At 56.6% G+C, this 16,560-nt stretch overlaps 1 protein-coding gene across 2 annotated transcripts; it reads right to left on the bottom strand.

Moving 5' to 3' along the window:
- Positions 1–1,676: 1,676 nt before the first annotated feature.
- PGF (placental growth factor) lies at positions 1,677–15,110 on the bottom strand. Of its 2 annotated transcripts, XM_012742114.2 has the most exons (7): positions 14,662–15,110; positions 13,422–13,464; positions 8,943–9,139; positions 7,745–7,821; positions 5,641–5,670; positions 5,473–5,535; positions 1,677–2,575 (listed from the first exon to the last, which is right to left on the bottom strand). In XM_012742114.2, the coding sequence occupies exons 1-7, from the start codon at positions 14,734–14,736 to the stop codon at positions 2,548–2,550; spliced, it is 513 nt and encodes a 170-aa protein (XP_012597568.1). In that variant the 5' UTR covers positions 14,737–15,110; the 3' UTR covers positions 1,677–2,547. The 2 variants fall into 2 exon arrangements, with proteins under 2 accessions (XP_012597568.1, XP_012597577.1); XM_012742123.3 differs by lacking the exon at positions 5,473–5,535.
- Between the last annotated feature and the right edge of the window lie 1,450 nt (positions 15,111–16,560).

Genomic DNA, 16,560 nt, shown 5'->3' with positions numbered 1-16,560 from the left:
GTTTAAAAAAAGAAAGAAAGAAGACCAGGCACGGTGGCTCACGCCTGTAATCCTAGCACTCTGGGAGGCCGAGGCGGGCGGATCTCTCAAGGTCAGGAGTTCGAAACCAGCTCTGAGCAAGAGTGAGACTCCATCTCTACTAAACATAGAAAGAAATTAATTGACCAACTAAAAATATATAGAAAAAACTAGCCGGGCATGGTGGTGCATGCCTGTAGTCCCAGCTACTCAGGAGGCTGAGGCGGTAGGAATGCTTGAGCCAAGGAGTTTGAGGTTGCTGTGAGCTAGGCTGACACCACGGCACTCACTCTAGCCTGGGGTACAGAGTGAGACTCTGTCTCAAAAAAAAAAAAGAAAGAAAGAAAGAAAGAAAGAAAGAAAGAAAGAAAGAAAGAAAGAAAGAAAGAAAGAAAGAAAGAAAAAAGAAAGAAAGAAAGAAAGAAAGAAAGAAAGAAAGAAAGAAAGAAAGAAAGAAAGAAAGAAAGAAAGAAAGATTTTTCAGGAAGAAGCATTAGGGGCAAGGCAGAGGAAGTCGGCAGGTGAAAGGCAGGAGAAATCGGGCAGCGTCTGCAGCTCCCGCGAAAGAAAGAAAAGAAAGAAAGAAAGAAAGAAAGAAAGAAAGAAAGAAAAGAAAGAAAGAAAGAAAGAAAGAAAGAAAGAAAGAAAGAAAGAAAGAAAGAAAGAAAGAAAGAAAGAAAGAAAGAAAGAAAGAAAGAAAGAAAGAAAGAAAGAAAGAAAGAAAGAAAGAAAGAAAGAAAGAAAGAAAGAAAGAAAGAAAGAAAGAAAGAAAGAAAGAAAGAAAGAAAGAAAGAAAGAAAGAAAGAAAGAAAGAAAGAAAGAAAGAAAGAAAGAAAGAAAGAAAGAAAGAAAGAAAGAAAGAAAGAAAGAAAGAAAGATTTTTCAGGAAGAAGCATTAGGGGCAAGGCAGAGGAAGTCGGCAGGTGAAAGGCAGGAGAAATCGGGCAGCGTCTGCAGCTCCCGCAGCCGGCAGCCGGCAGTGCCAGTGGGCAGGAGATACAGCATCCCAACCAGGCCAGGCCATCTGCCCTGAGGGCCCCAGCAGTCTGGGAGCTGTGGTCACTCAGGGTCCAGAGGTCCAGGCACTGGGCCGGGTGTGGGGTACACTGGGGGAGGGGAAAGGGACTGTGCTCTTGAATCTGATTGTGTTCAGAGGTAGCTGGCGACAGGCCGCTCCCTGACTTTCGGACCATGACTACATCTTGGTAGTGACTCATTCCAAGGAGTAGGAACAGGCTGAGCCACCCCTAGGTCAGCCTTAAAGTAGCCTGTACCGGAAGTCTCCCAAGACCATCCAGGGCCCCTGAGACTAGAACCTGGGGCCCTGCTAGAACAAGTCAGCCCCTCAAGTTGGCTAAGCCTCTCAAGTTAGAGATGGAAACTAAGGCAGAGGGAGCCCCAGTGCCACTTGGTGAGTTAGAGACAAAGCCCAGGCCTCTGCCTAGTTCAGGGCTCTTCTGACTCTCCGACAGTCATTTCGCCTTGGGCCTCAGTTTCTTCAGCTGTCAAAAGGAAGAGGAAGAAAGCAACATGTTGGCATGACCTGTGACACGCTCTCTTACAACCTGAACAGGTTTTTTTTTTTTTCACTCCATCACAATCCAGCGGATTGAACAGGTTTAGAAAGATGGGGAGACTGAGCCTCGGAGAAGGCACGGTGCTTTCCAGACTAGAATACTTTATTCGAGAGGATCTGGCTGGGCAGTCAGACGGCCCCTCAGGGGCAGCTTGTGGGGCGCAGGGGCCCTCGGGGAACCTGCTCCTCTTGCCACAGCCTTCCACTGGGACACACAGGCTCCTCCCCCGGTGACCTCATCCCCACTGACTGGGCTGCTCCTTGTCCCTTTGGGCCCACTCTGCGTGTGTCCCTGAGAGGGGGTGGGATGGTAGTGCCTCAGCTGGAAAGAACAATGTCCCAGCACAAGCAGGTGGCAGAATATGAGGAGAGGCCACAGGGGACAAGGAGTGGCAAAAACCCTCAGGCAACCGCTGTTCTCCAGAGCTGAACGTTCTGATCTCCAGGGTGAAGGGCTGCTGCCAGAAAGAGGAGGAAGTGGCTGGGTCCCCTCAGCCGGCTGCCTGCCGTCCCACCCAGGGCCAAGGCGGCGACAGCAGGCTCCTGCCCCCCTTCCTTGGCCAGGAGCTCCAAAGCAAGGGCTGCTCGTCTGTGCAGTGCCCGAGGCCCAGGAACAGGTGGTGGGGCCCCTTTCTTTTCTTTTCTTTAGTCCCCCGGGGACCCCCAGCGCCTCTGGGGGCTGGCTTGCCCCTCACAAGGCCACATGTCTTGCTTCTTCCCAAGCGGAGGCTCCCGTGGGTCTGCGGCTGGCTTCTTTCCTTCTCTCACGTTAAGGCACTGAATTCCTGAGGGTCCTGTCCGTTCGTGCCCCTCGTCTTGGAGGGAGCGAGTCATTCAGCAGGGGCACAGTTGGCTAATAAATAGAGGGCAGGTTCCAGCAGGGAGGTAACTGAGAGTGTGACGGTAATAAATACAGGAGCCGGGTGTGGGGTCTCTTTCCTCCGAGGGGCTGGTTACCTCCGGGGAACGGCATCTCCGCACCTGCCAGACACCAAACACAGATGGGGGGCAGGTATCAGCACACTGTGGAAGTCGGGGTCCCCGCCCACGGGGGGGGGGCAGGCCCAGAGGGGAAGCTTGGCCAGGGGGCACGGGGCGGATGCAGCACTCTTGCTCCCTGTGTGCAGCAAGGCAGCGAGAAGCTGGAGCTACCCTTCACCACGCACTTACCCAGGCGCCCAGCCCTGTGCCCAGCGCTGCCTCGTCTACCCTTCACAACACCCGTGAGGAAGGCACTGTTATTTTCCTTTCCCAGGTGAGGAAACTGAGGCCCAGAGAGGTTAAGAAACTTGCCCAAGATCACACAGCTAGTCAGCCACAGAGTCACCTCTGAACTCAGCCTGGCTTCATGCAATGATGCCTCTGGTTACCCCAAGACAGCAGTCTTCCAACAAAGGAACTGAGTATTGATGATGGCTTTAAAGAAATCAATTTTCGGCCTCCACCTGTCTACTCTGCTTAACATTGTTTTCATGAGAAAGCGCCTGAGGTCTGCTTCCCTGTCCACAATTGTCATTCTCCCTTCAGAAAGCAGGGGACCCATTTGAAATCCTGTTCGGATGCTTTGCTGCAAGGTAAAAGTATACTGGGGCTGGGAAACAAAAGAACAATTTGAGATATTGGTGTAGGTGTTGAGAAAGGAAATTTGGCTGAGGACTGGGGAAGCAAGACTTCAGCTAGTCGGGTGGTTTTGAAGGCTTTCAACAAAATCGAAGAACAACTTAACAAAATTGTCAACCGATGTGTCGTTAGAAGTAATTTTTGTTAGCAGATCACCTTGAGATTTTTGGCAAATAACTTGGAAGGAGTTCAAGTAATTGAGTGGCATGGGTCCCATGTACCTGTTCGTGTGAGCACAGTTTCTCAACCTCTTCATCTATAAAACATGATAAATGGGAATGGAATTAATGCCGGATCCTGCCTCAGTCTGGCAGGAAATGACATTCATTAATGGACTCATTAACTAATTGAAATGAGGTAGCCACATTCATCTCAGTGAGCTACATTCCCAAGAATATGGATTGTACTTTTATGCTTAACATTTATTAAAATATGATGTATTTGTGCTGTTTTGACCAAATGGTACTGATAATTATTTTGATAATTTATTCCAGGAGAAAATGTAGTTTTATGCTCACAGGAAATTTAAAATAATTCAAACTCACTATTTTTGTGGCAGATAAATATGACAAGGTGATAAATAAAAGACTTTTGAACATTAAAAATAATATTCCATTAGGTTAGAATTCTGTGGGAGAAGTGAAATGGAATTGCCAGAAAAAAAGAAACAATGTAAATATGTAACTGTTAAAGGGGTGTTCATGTATTTTTTTTATGCTTGTTCATTTTTTGAAAAGTGGGTGATGGTGAGTGTTAAATTAGGATGGCAATTCCATAGGACAAATCTGAACAGTGAGTTATATAATATCTTTATATTAATATGTTAATATTTATAGGCCGGGCGAGGTAGCTCACGCCTGTAATCTTTGCACTCTGGGAGGCCGAGGCAGGAGGATCATTTGAGCTCAGGAGTTCGAGACCAGCCTGAGCAAGAGCAAGACCCTGTCTCTACTAAAAATAGAAAGAAATTAGCTGGACAACTAAAATATAGAAAAAAAAATTAGCCAGGCATGATGGCACATGCCTGTAGTCCCAGCTACTTGGAAGGCTGAGGCAGAAGGATCACTTGAGCCCAAGAGTTTGAGGTTGCTGTGAGCTAGGCTGACACCACGGCACTCTAGCCCGGGCTACAGAGTGAGACTATGTCTCAAAAAAAAAAAAATTAATATTTATAGTATACAAGAAAATACATCCTTTGCAACTGTTTATAATTATGATGATAAAGTCCAATGTCACATGTGTGCAAGGGAGCACATAAGCTTTTGAAATTCCTTCAGGAGATTCCTGAATGAAATGTTTGAAGACTGCTGTCTTGGAACATGACATGATGGGACACTTTCTATTGCGGGCTGCCTGGCTGGTGTGATGGCCCTGAATTGACTTCACTGCCAGCTCCCTCCCCAAATCACTGTGTGGACCCAGGACACAAATGAGGGCCATAAGCCTCCGGGAGACAGACCCAGAATCCCCATCATCATGGAGTAGGGCTCATGGAGTGGGGGTCAGCTCCACTCCCATGGCATGAAGTGACTTCCTGCAGTCTGGGAGCTGGAAGGGGACAGGCCCTGAAGGAGAACCACAGTGCAGCTGAGGTACTGCACATGGGAGAGGTTCTAGTCTTGCTATTCACTCACAGATCTGGGGTTCCTGTCTCTGGCCCTTCTCCCCCAGCCACCTCAGGCCTGGGGCTCCGGCCTGCTGCCCTCAGGTATGAAGCCAAGATGGGCAGGTGACCTCAAGGAGGGAAGAGGAGGCAAGGGGACCCCAAGGCAGAAATGCTGGACTGGTGGCCAGTGGTGGGGAGGATGCACCTTCCCCAGGGCCACTAGGAAGTAGCCCTAGATAACCTTGCAGCAGTCAGATTTTTCATCGCGAGAATGCAAGCACTAGAAGCGCAGGAATCTGGTCAGTCCACTGACGTACTTGGCACGCCGGAAGTGCTTGGTAAATGTTTGTAGATTGGCCAAATGCTTGGCGGGCCCCCTGTCCCCTCATTCTATACAGAGAAAAACTAGGCCCAGAAAGGCGAAATGAATTGTCCAAGGCCACACAGAGATTTAGGCCTACACTAGGACAAGAACCAAAGTCCCCTGATGCTTCCTGGGCCTAGAGTCTCAGGGAGGTGCAGCTCCCTGTTCTGGCCCTCAAGACTGCCCTGAGCCTTGCCTTGCCCTTCCCGGTCACTAAGCCCTGCCGGCAGGGCGGGGCTCCCCTGGGCCCAGCCTCCTCTCCATCCCTGGGCCCCCCCGCACACTCACAGGTGGCAGTCTGTGGGTCTCTGCTTCTCTCTCTTCCTCTTCCCCCTGCCCTTGGGTCTCCTCCTGCAATAAGCCAAAAGCGTCAGGACAAGGTGGCTGGGGGCCCCCATGCTAGGACAGGGGCTGGCAGGTCCGAGCACAGCCCCAAGCCCCAGCCGGGCCACTTACCTTTCTGGCTTCATCTTCTCCCGCAGAGGTCTGTGGAAATGGGGGGAGAGAGAGAGGGACACAGGAGAGTCAGGAAAGCAGTAAGTGGGGGCTCCCTGCCACCTCAACACCTCCCTTTAGACGTGGGAGTCCTGGTCCTGCAGTTGGCACTGAGGCCACTAGGGGGTAGCATGGAGCTGGCAGGGAGGGCAGCCAGAGGCCTCTGGGCTGGGCTCCGACTCTAGGCTCCAGTGACCCCACAAATTCCCTCCTGGGGCCCCTCGCCACACCCTTCTGCACTCTTCAGCCTCTTGGCATCAAATGCGGGGTCTTTTCAGTCTGCTCTCTGTTGCTTCACTTTCTCTGTCCATTTCCCTCCCGTCCAGGGTGCATTCTGGGAGTTTCCTCAAAGACAGTAAATGATGGGAAGGCCACGGACTGGCTGCCTGTCAGGGCACACCCCCACCCCATCTTGGAACAGCAGAGAGGATAGGGGAGCACGAGCCCCACAGTCACCAGGCATGTCCAGGCTCAGCCTCCCAGGGCTGTGGCTGTTGGCCCAGAAGTGACAAGAAAGGTATCCCTGTTGCCCAGCCTGTTGGAGGGGACAGGGCCTCAGTCTTCCTGGTAGCAGGGGGTGGAGGCTGGGGGCAGCCTGGTTATGGTCAGCTTTGGGGCTGGGGAATGCTGCCCTAGGCTGGCTCCCGGCTTGGGAGCCAGGGCGGAGTACCAGGGCTCTTGGGGCTGTCTGGTCATACCTCTCCATACTGGGCAAGTCAGACACACCGTTGGGACCTGTCTCCTCATCTGCCTGCCCCAGAAGAATGGCTATCTCAGCAAAGGTGACGTAGAAGGTGACTTTGGGTCCCTGTCCAGCACTGTGTCCACAGGGCTCATTACTGAGCTATCGTTACGTGGCTAAGCTCTGGCTGGGAGGGACAGGTTGAGGCAGGGCCCCAACACCAGCACATGGAGACATCCTAGAGTCTGGGCTCAGGTCCAAAAGGGACAACCATAGCCCTGCACACAAGGCAGGGCCAAGCCCAAGGGCTATGAAGGAGCAAGGTCATGGCCACGAGAGGTAGCCTGGTGAAGGGCAGACTTAGGAGTTAGACAGGCCAGACCACACAGCCTCCAACACGCACTAGCTGTGGCAAACCCCGAAACTGTATCGAGGCTTGGTGTCCTCATCTATACCACGGGGATGACAGTAGCACCTACCCGCTAGGGTTGCTATAAGAGTAGGGACCTGGTCTATCTTGCTCACCACTGTATCCCAAGCATCTGGGGTAGTGTCTGGCATACATTAGGTGCTCAATAAATGTATGTGAAAAAATGAGAAAACACATTCAGGTGCCTACTGTGGGGCTAGGCACAGAGTAGGTGCACAGTAAGTGGCAGTCCTCCCCCTGCCCAGCCCCAGCTAGGGCTCAGGACCTCTGGTCTGGTGCCTCCATCCATGGCCCGGCGGTACCAGGAGCAGCATCTTGGCCTGTTTCTCTTTCCTAAGACTGACTGGCAGTGCCAGGCCTGCTGTTCTTGGTAAGGAATGTTCCAAGTGCCCCGGGCACAGGCAGCAAGACCTGGTCAGAGGCTCCGTGGGTTGGGGGAGGGAGGGGACACGGGCGTGCAGCCACTTTAAGGAAAACACATGCCTCCCTCCCTTCTTCTGCCTCTTTCCTCCTACCAGGGCTTTCCTTCCTTCTGCTTCTCAGCCCATCACTCAGCCTGCCCAGAACTAAGTTCAGACTTGCAATGTCTGTGCCTCTAGGCACCTCTTCCAGGGGCCCCCTGTCTGTGGCAGCTGCCTCCTGTCTTGGAGAAGGGGTACTATGTACACTGAGCCCTTGCAAGTCTGGGGAGCACCCAGGCTTTCTCTTCCCCTGTGGCATCTCAACAGCTGTACTCCAGCTGCTGGGACAGCTTACCAGGCAAAACGGGCTGGTAGGGATACAAAATGAATGTCAGCTGCCCCTGGTGCCTGCCTTCCCTGGTCTCCCTGGAAGACAGTGCAGCCTGTGGCAGGGATGGGCAGCCTTCACCCCCGCCCTGGGACCCATCTTTGCTGAGGCTGCCAAGTGCATGGGGGCCTGTCCCTGCTTACCCCCACCCCGGGAGGACCTACCGGCACTCGCACTGCACGTGCTGCGAGAACGTTAGCTCCACATAGGAAGGCTTGTCCCCAGAGCGGATCTTCAGGAGCTAAGGGAATAAAAAGGTTGATGCCTGGATTGGGGGTGGCCCATGAGTTTTGAGCCCCCAATCCACTCTCTCTTTGCATGGAGAACCAGACTCTCTGCTTCCTACCAGCCTTTGGAAGACAGGCCCTCATTCTGCTTTGGGCCTGGGGCAAGCAGCTCTCCCACCTGCATGTGGACTGGAGGGAGGCCCCTGTCCCTCCCTACCCAGGGGGCAGCAATAGCATAGGAAGGGGGCCCATGTTCTGGAGGCAGAGAGATGTGTGTTCAAATCTCAATTCTTCCACCTGCTGAACAAGTGAAATAACATCTCTGAACCTCAAGTTCCTCATCTGTGAAATGGGAATGACACCTACATCGAAGGATTGAATGAGTTAACATCTGTGGCAAGCCTAGGACAGTGCTTGGTATTACTCAGTACGTGCTCAATAAACCCTGTGTGCACATGCGTGTGCCCATGCGTTAGCATATGCAAACAAAGCTCAGAGCTTGCTTGAGAAGGCATCAAATACTGCTGGTATAAACAAGGACTTTTTCTTTCTTGCTTTCTTTTTCTTTTTTTTTTTTTTTGAGATAGGGTCTTGCTCTGTCACCCAGGCTAGAGTATCTAGCTTGGTGTCATCATAGCTCACAGCAACCTCAAACTCCTGGGCTCAGGTGATCTTCCTGCCTCAGCCTCCCGAGGAGCTGGGACTACAGGCATGCACCACCATGCCCGGCTAATTTTTCTATTTTTTGTACAGACGGGGAGGGGGGTCTTGATCTTGCTCAGGCTGGTCTTCAAGTCTTGACCTTAAGCAATCCTCCTGCCTCAGCCTCCCAGAGTGCTAGGATTACAGGGGTGAGCCACTGCACCTGGCCAGGACTTCTTTAATACGAGCAGATTTCTTTTCCAACCTCACCTGGATGTCCTGAGTCTTGGGATGGGGCTCAGTGAGAGGCTAAGAAAGCAGGTGGGGTGGAGGGCTGTGAGCTCAGAGCCATGATGGCAGGAGGAGGACCTGTGCTGGGTGCCGGAGTCTGGTTCCAGTTCCGGCACCTTGGCCTGCCTCCTGCCTCTCTGGGTCCCTGCTAGTGGGCAGGGCCATGGGGCAGGCAGGAACACGAGGATGAGAGCCTCCCTACCTGCATGGTGACGTTGACCGTCTCCACTGGCACACAGTGCAGGTTCTCATCGCCACAGCAGCCGGTGCAGCGCAGCAGGGAGACGCAGGACGGGCTGAACATGTGCTCCACCTCGCTGGGGTACTCGGACACGATGTCCACCAGCCTCTCCAGCGCCCGGCAGTAGCTGCGGCCCCACACTTCCTGGAAGGGCACCACTGCCAGGAGGCAAGAAGGCTGGGTCAGGCCAGCAGAGACCTGCTCTTTGAAGCCCCAGACCTGGCTCCCCAGGCCCCCTGGGTCTTCCAGGCTCAGCCCACACCCCTCCCCCAAAAAGCCCCCAACCCTAGGGGGCTCCCTCTGCTCTGAGCCCCTGATGTGGCCCTTCTAGGATCCCTGCTGTTCCCTTAGCCCATCTGCTGGACAGACATCCCCATGGGATAGAATCTCTCAGTGTCCCAAGCTCTCTGTTCTATTCTCAGCTCAGGCACCTGCCTCTGCCTTGGTTCTCTGGCGCTCGGAGAAGGGTGCCCCGGCAGCTCCCCAGGCCCTCTGGAGCTTTCTCAGGCCTGACCCAGTGCTGCTTCTGTCCTGGGGAGCTTGCAGAAAACAGTTGGTTCTGGAGTCCTGCAGGGAGGGTCGCCTTCCCTTAGTCCTCTGCTCCAACACCCTCCACAGCCCCCTAATTCCCTGCCCCACTCTGTGCCAGCTCCTCTGCCTGGTGGCCAAGACCACATCCAGCCATGTGTGCCAGCTCTCCTCGCCCCTTCGTCTCACCAGCCCTCGCACGGAGCCAGCGCGGCAGCCCGGCGGCAACTCCCGGCTCTGGGCTCCAGCACTTGGTGGTCCACGTGGCTGATGTTCTTTCCTCTCTTCATTTCTCTCCAAATAAAGCTCACCCCCATCCACACAGCCGCCTCCCCACCTCGCCAGCTATTCCACCAAGCACAGATGTCCTCCCCATGTCCTCCCTGGAGCACAGCTTGGCCCCAAGGGCCTGCCTTATCTCGGTCACTGGGGACTCTTATCTGCTTTACAACCAAACTGAGGCTCTAGGAGGATGGGCAGAGGCCCCGTAAACACAGGCCACATCATTCCCGATTGATTAGATGACTGAGGATTATCAGGGACATCCCTGACCCCCAGGATGTCCCAGTGGTTGTGAATGGGATCTTTTGGGTGCTGATCTGGAATCTCCCAAAAGATGCTGCTCCTTCAGGTGCAGGCCTGGGAGGCCACGCCCCAAATAGAGGCTCACACGGAGTGGCCTGGGCTGGGAGTCCTGGCCTCGAGTCCTGGCCCTACCCAGGCTGTATGACCTTGGGGCGGTCACTTAACCTTCCTGGGAATATCAGTTTCCTCTGCTGAAGAGACAGAAGGCCAGGAATAGATGGTTGCTGAGGTTTCTCCTATGCTGACGACTGTCTGTGATTCAGCGCACGCAAGCCAGCCGGGCCCAGCCGGATCTGGGGCCATGTGCAGAAAAACATCCCAGGGCCCAGGTCATCCTGCTCCGCATCTGGCTCCACATCATCTCAGCTGGAGGGGGAGGACGGGGAGCCAGGTTGTGGGGGGCCCTGTAGCCTTTGCCATGAGCGATGGCCTCTCCCTGCAACCCCTCACTTCCTTCCATGGCCCTGCCTCAGAGGCAGAAGGGGCCGAAGTCCATTCCACTGAGCCTATGAGGACATGAGCCTCAGGGTAATCTCAGAAGAAAAATAAACTTCAGTCGCAGCAGAGGCCCTCGGGAAAGGCTGCGAGCTGGTGGAAAATACCCAAGAGGCAGTGTGTCCACGTGGAGCTGGTGGAGGCAGTGCAGAGGCAATAAACTGTGCTTATCTGGGCGTCTGCTGCTCCTGCCTGCTCTGCTCGGGGCAATGGGGCTGGGAGGGGATCCAGAGGCCGCCCCTGGCTCTACCTCTCCAGGCCACTGGATGCTCCCCCTGGACCCAAGTGGGAAACAAGGCCTCTGTCCTCACGAACGGCCCCGAAGCCCAGGGGAAGCGCAACAAGGGGTCAGAGAGCACCGCCCTATAGCCAACTCGTTGAGCTGTGTGTTTAGTCTAAAATCTTCACGAGCACTACGTGACTCTGAATGTTTCATCTCCACCTTGGAAACATAAATAACAGCAGAGGAATAGCCAGCTGCTAAAGCACCACACAAGGCGCAGGCTCCTGCCCTGGGACCAGCCATCAGGGAGGGGACAGCAGCAGAGAAGGAGAACCCCAGCCCCCATGGTTCCCCAGACAGACTCCCACCCAGCTGGGCTGTCGGGGCCATGGCCGGCTCTAGCAGAGCTGGCTGAAGCCCCACATCCCACCACGCAGACTCCAGGGCCCTGAAACCCTAAAATCTGCCACTTTCCTGGCCCCTTGGCCAAACTGTGTTGGGAAAGGGCTCAGAAGGAGGTGGGCCAGGGCTTGGTTTACCTGTCAGCCACCAGGAAAGAGGGCAATGGGTCCCTGGAGGCCCCAGGCTGGGTGTGAGGGAGAAACAAAGGGGGCGGGGTGAGGGGCCGGGCTGAGGGAGCACAGTGACCACTCCCAGATGTGGCTGAGCCCCTCAGGAAAGAGCTCCGCTCATCTGCTCCTGAGAGCACTTCCGCTGGCCCCAGACCTGCTCCGGGTGGGGGTGGGAGTGGGGCGGGAGGAACGGGAGGCTGAGGCCTAGTCAGGCGCCAGGCCAGGGCTGCGTGGTCCCCCAGGGGCTGCTTCTGGGGCCAGCCCTGTGGGTGAGCCTCCACCTGGCTACCTATCTCCCAGCTGCCGCCCGGGACAGGGGAGACCCAAGAAAGGAACTGTTTAATGCGGAGAGCAAGCTTTTGCAGAGGCCGCTGGGGAGGGGCTACAGAGCTGGGCAGAGCCGCTGGCCACCAGCCCGAGCCCAGCAGGTGTCCTTTCCATGGTCACTGGCAGGGCACACAGCCAGCCTGCCACAAGGGACACCCTGCTCATGCCTGTTCCGCCACTGAGCTGTTGGGAGCACTCCGGTTCTGCCAGATAACCGAGGTGTTTCTGAGGCTTTAAGCGATCCCTGGGGCCTCTCTGGGCCTCAGGGTCTGCATCCATAAAATGTGAATCCTAATGCTTCCTAGTTCAGGGCCAGTGGTCAGGATGGAACTGTAGAGAATGCCCAGCCATGAACAGTAATAGTAAAAGTCAGTGTCCACAGCTGGCCATGCTCTGGTGTTAGTAGGAGTGGGTGGCATTTTCAGATTTTCAGAACTGGGGTCCAAACTGCACTGTACTTCCACTGGCACAACACAGGCTCCCTGACTGATAGGATGACAGGTGAGCTGTCATCCACACCTGCAAGCCTCTTCACCCGGACCCTGGAAAATACATACACCCCGGTCTCCTCCATGAAATCAAAGAAAGATCCCTTAGGAAAGAAAGAACCCTTAGATATCACATAGTTTAATGCTCTCATTTTACAGATGTGGAGACTGAGGTTCAGACCTCTTTGGTAGCTGTTGCCTGAGCTACATGAAAAGCATCAAAAAGGGCATGGTGTGGTGGGGGATGGGTCCCTTCCCAAATCCCAGAGAGCATCATATTGTGCCAGTTCCAGAGGGCACAGCAAGGGGGGTGGCAATGAAGTCAGGGCAGCTACCTCCCCCACCTGATCAGTGGCCAAGGGGCCTGGGCCACAGGCATCAGCGCATGGCCAGGCCCGGGAAGGGCCGGGTGCCAGGCAGGCAGGCGGGTGGGCGGGCAGGCAGGCCAGCAGAGGGTGTTTCCAGACAGCTATCACGCGTGTGCAAGTGCACGTCCCCACAGGCTCCCTCTCCCACGGCGTGGTGGGAACCCTCAGCGGTGGTGTGTGGCCACTCTGCACGTCTGGGAGAGGCAGGGAGGGAGGAGCGAGGTAGGGGGCCTGGCACTGGCCTCCTGCCTTCAGCACGTATGTCTCTTTGGCAAATGTCTCATTGCCCTTTGAAGATTCCCTCTTGATGTTACCCAGGGCGGGAGTGGAGGGACCAGGGAGGGCGCGACTCATGGTCTGTCTGTTTGTAATCAATGGAAAGGCCTGGTCAGATCCCTGCAGCTCCATGGGGCCGGGCTGCTGGGGAGGGCCCCTTGCCCCTCCCTGATCCTCTTCACTGCCTGCCCACTACGTCCAGCTCCTAAACCCCCACTCTGGGTCCCAGCACTCACTGCCCACCCTGTCCTCCGAGACCCTATTATCTGCACCCTTACATCACTCTCAGAAAAGGCTCTGATTCAGCTGGACAAACCCTGAGTATACTGGCCCCAGTCCTGCTCTCCGCGTGCTAGGAGACCCTGGCCAGGAATACACTTCTCTCAGCCTCTGGGTCACAGTGGGAGATCTCTCAGGCTCTGTCAACTTCATCAGCCAGGATGTCTAGCTTGTAGACTCTCCCCAACTTTTATCAGCCTGAACCCACACTTCATATCAACCCCTCCCCATCCCCTGTGGAGGCCTGGGAAGAAAGAAGACAGGAGTGAGCATGTGTACCCCCAGCCTGGCCGGCTTACCTTCTGCCTCTGACGAGCCGTTCCCAGCAGACAGGGCCCATTGCTGTGGACAGAAAGGGGCAGAGATGAGGGGGGCACCTTGGGGCTCTGCGCTCGGGGGCCAGGTGTGATGGCAAGAGGGTAGAGGCCCCCTGAGCTCCTTCTCACTTGTGGCACACATTCTACCCTGTCACAGAGCAGCCTCCTTCCAGGAGCATCTAAAAGCCCACTGGACCCTGGCTAGGTCTCACCCTTCTCTAGCCTCAGTTTCCTCATTCAGAAAAGGGTGGGAGGCTGGAAGCTTTTAGAGACCTTTTGCAGGCTGTGTCCCAAAGATCTTGCAATCCTGCGGGTCTCCCTTCTACCCAGCCCCCAGGCCAGCCCTGCCGGGCCCTGCACAGCCCGCCTTGGCTGGGTGCCAGAGCCCAGGGGGAGGTGATCAGCTGGTGGGAGCTGAGGGGCTGGAGCCGGTGGCGCCATGAGCTGGTGCTGCCGGTAACGTTACACCTCTGGCCTGCCCTGCAGCAGGCAGGCGGGTGGCTGGCCTGCTTGGTCTCCAGGGACTGCCCAGCCCACCCACTGCTGGGCTGGAGTTGGGGACTCCAGGGCAGCAGGGCAGTGCAGTGGGAAGGGAGTTCATTGGCTTTGTCAAGATTTTGCTGCCCAAGCTGGCTCCCAGCCAGACTCACCCAGCTCCTGGGAAAAGGGCCCTGCTCACTTCCCCAGGCCCTGCACTCAGGACCTCCAGCCACCTACCCCGGAGAGAGGTCACAGTGGGACCCCTTGTCTCACCCCCAGCCCACCCAGGAGCCCCCAGCTCAGCCCTGAGCTTCAATGGGGGCAGGGCCCAGCCTCCCTTCCACTAACCTCCTCAGCGGGCTCCCCCCACCAGGCCAGGTCAGAGGTCCTGGGGACGCCTGGCTGGTCATGGGGCCTCAACCCTGACCACAAGGCCAGGGACCTGCCCGGGATTAGTGGACAGATGCTTTTAGCAAAGCCACTAGGCTCCAGGGGCCAGACAGGAAACCTCCCTCCTTCCCTGTGGCTTCCCTGCCCCCACCAAGACAGCCCCCAGGACCTGCGGACAGCCCAGCCCGAGGTCTCTTCCCAGACAACGCGGGTCCAGCCTGGCCCCTAGGAAGCCTGCGGACATCCTGGGAGTCGCTGCTCCCTAGAGTGGGTCTGTGACTTCAGAGCCCCCGATTCCACTGCTGGGATGGGAAGCCCGGGGAGCCAGGCTGGGGGTGGGGGGAGTTCTTACCTGGGGGGGCACAGCAGGCAGCGCCAGCCCGGCCAGGAGCTGCAGGAAGCAAGTGAACAGCCTCATGGCAAGCATCTTCTCAGACGTCCCGGGCCAGGGGGCTCCAAGGGAAAACCACCATGCTCGTCCCCCGGGGAAGCCCCTGGCACAGGAGGAGAAGAGCTGAGTGGGGGGTTGGATGCCCCCCTCACTGCTGCCCCGAGGCTCCGGCCGGTGGCTCGAGCATCTTCTGGAAGCCCAAGGGAGCCAGGAGCCCGCAGGTACGGCTGTGGCTGTGGCACTGACGGGGCGCGACCGGCCGTGCGGGGCGGCGTGGGGGCGCTCAGAGGGGCCGTCGGCGCCCAGCACGACCCCAGGTCCTCTCGTGGCGGGGCAGTAGCCGAAGATGCAGCTTCCTTCTCAGAAGCGGCTCCCTTCTGGGACCGAAGCTTGTCTGCGACTGGGTTTCAGGGCCCGAGGCGGGGCGGGGCTGCAGGCCGGCCCCGCCCACCGCAGACGAGGTTCCAGACCCGCTTCCCGGGAGCGGCGAGCGGGTGGCCCGGGGCTGGCGGCCGCGCGGCCCGAGCGCGCGGGACCCCGCGGGGCGGCAACGGGCGCTCCTGGCGCAGATCCCGGCGCCCCGCCGGAGCCGCCGGTGCACGGGCGCCACTCCCCGACAGGGCTCTTCTGGGCCAGCCGCCTCGCGCGGGGCATCCAGGTGTGGAGCCATCAGGGCTCATGACTTTGGCGGCCTCTGCAGGAACCGCAGCGCCGGATCCCTGCGAAGCAGCAACTTGGTCTGGCCCTTCACGGCCACCTATGCCATCCCCATACTCCCCTGGAGCGAAGGGATGATTAACCCCATTTTATAGAGGAAGAAACCGAGAGCCTCCAGGAGTGCCCCTGCTGCATGTAGAGCACATATGCACTCTTGGGAAGTGTGTGCGTGTGTTTGCCCGCGTCCCTGTGTGTCCCAGCAACCGGCAGAGACAAAACCGAAGCCACATGACTCCAGCACCTCTCCCCACCCCATACACCACGCTCCTCGCCGGGCACTCAGACAGGGGAGACACCTCAGAGCACCTGGCTAGAGTCAGCACTACTTCCTCCCAGGACCACCCTTCCAGGCCAGCCCACCTCTCCACAAGGGGTGACAGTGGCCTGACCCAGGGGTTTCCTCCTGGTCCCAGACAGAGGAGGAACTGCTGCACCCTGGCAAGATCTCTGTGTGCGTCTGTGCGTGCGCATGGGCATTAGTGCGTGACTGTGAAGACACACAAGTGCTACGTGTCTGCGTCTCCGTGTGGTCTGAGTGTCTGCGTGTACCTACTGTACGTCCAAATATGACTGTGTGGGTTTGGTCTCTTGGTATCTCTGCACACTTGTGCGATTATGTGTGTGTATGAGTCTGCTGTGTCTCTGGGTATGTTGGGAAGTGTGTCTGAATGTGTATTTCAGTGGGATTGTGAGTTTGTGTGCCTGCCTATCTCTGCACATGTGTGCCTATCTCTGTGTGTGAAAATCTGGACAGGTTTCTATGCGTGACTGTGCCTACCTCTGGCCATTTGTGTGTGCCCTCCCCTGTCCTCGATCATTCTTTACCACCACCACGCTCGCTGCTCTCTGTTTGCACCTCCCTGGCTGCAAGAACCTGGCAGGATTGGGAGTCACGAGTTGGCCGGGTCTGGGGCTGGTGGGTGGCTGTGGGGGAGGAGGACAGCCTGGGAGGTGGCCCCTACCGCTCACATTCCAGCAAGGAGCAGGGAGGCCGGGGCAGCCCTGGCTCTCACCCCAGTGACCTCTGTGTCCGCTGCCTGCCTGCCCACCCACGAGGGGCTGCCAGAGAAGCTGCCTCCCTGCCTGGCCAGCTCTAAGCCTGGAGGTCCTGGAGCTTGGGGCCAGCCGCCGGCCAGCTGAGCG

Source organism: Microcebus murinus, chromosome 6 (assembly GCF_040939455.1).
Source record: "Microcebus murinus isolate Inina chromosome 6, M.murinus_Inina_mat1.0, whole genome shotgun sequence".
NCBI lineage: Eukaryota > Metazoa > Chordata > Mammalia > Primates > Cheirogaleidae > Microcebus > Microcebus murinus.
This window is presented reverse-complemented; position numbering and strand designations above follow the sequence as displayed.

Excerpts from the sequence above, each read along its gene's own strand:
- PGF (XM_012742114.2), bottom strand. The coding sequence starts at position 14,736 with ATGCTTGCCATGAGGCTGTTCACTTGCTTCCTGCAGCTCCTGGCCGGG. Across the intron at positions 5,536-5,640 it reads GAGAAGATGAAGCCAGAAAG|GAGGAGACCCAAGGGCAGGG; the intron begins GTAAGTGGCCCG and ends GGCTTATTGCAG. Across the intron at positions 2,576-5,472 it reads AGACCCACAGACTGCCACCT|GTGCGGAGATGCCGTTCCCC; the intron begins GTGAGTGTGCGG and ends GGTGTCTGGCAG.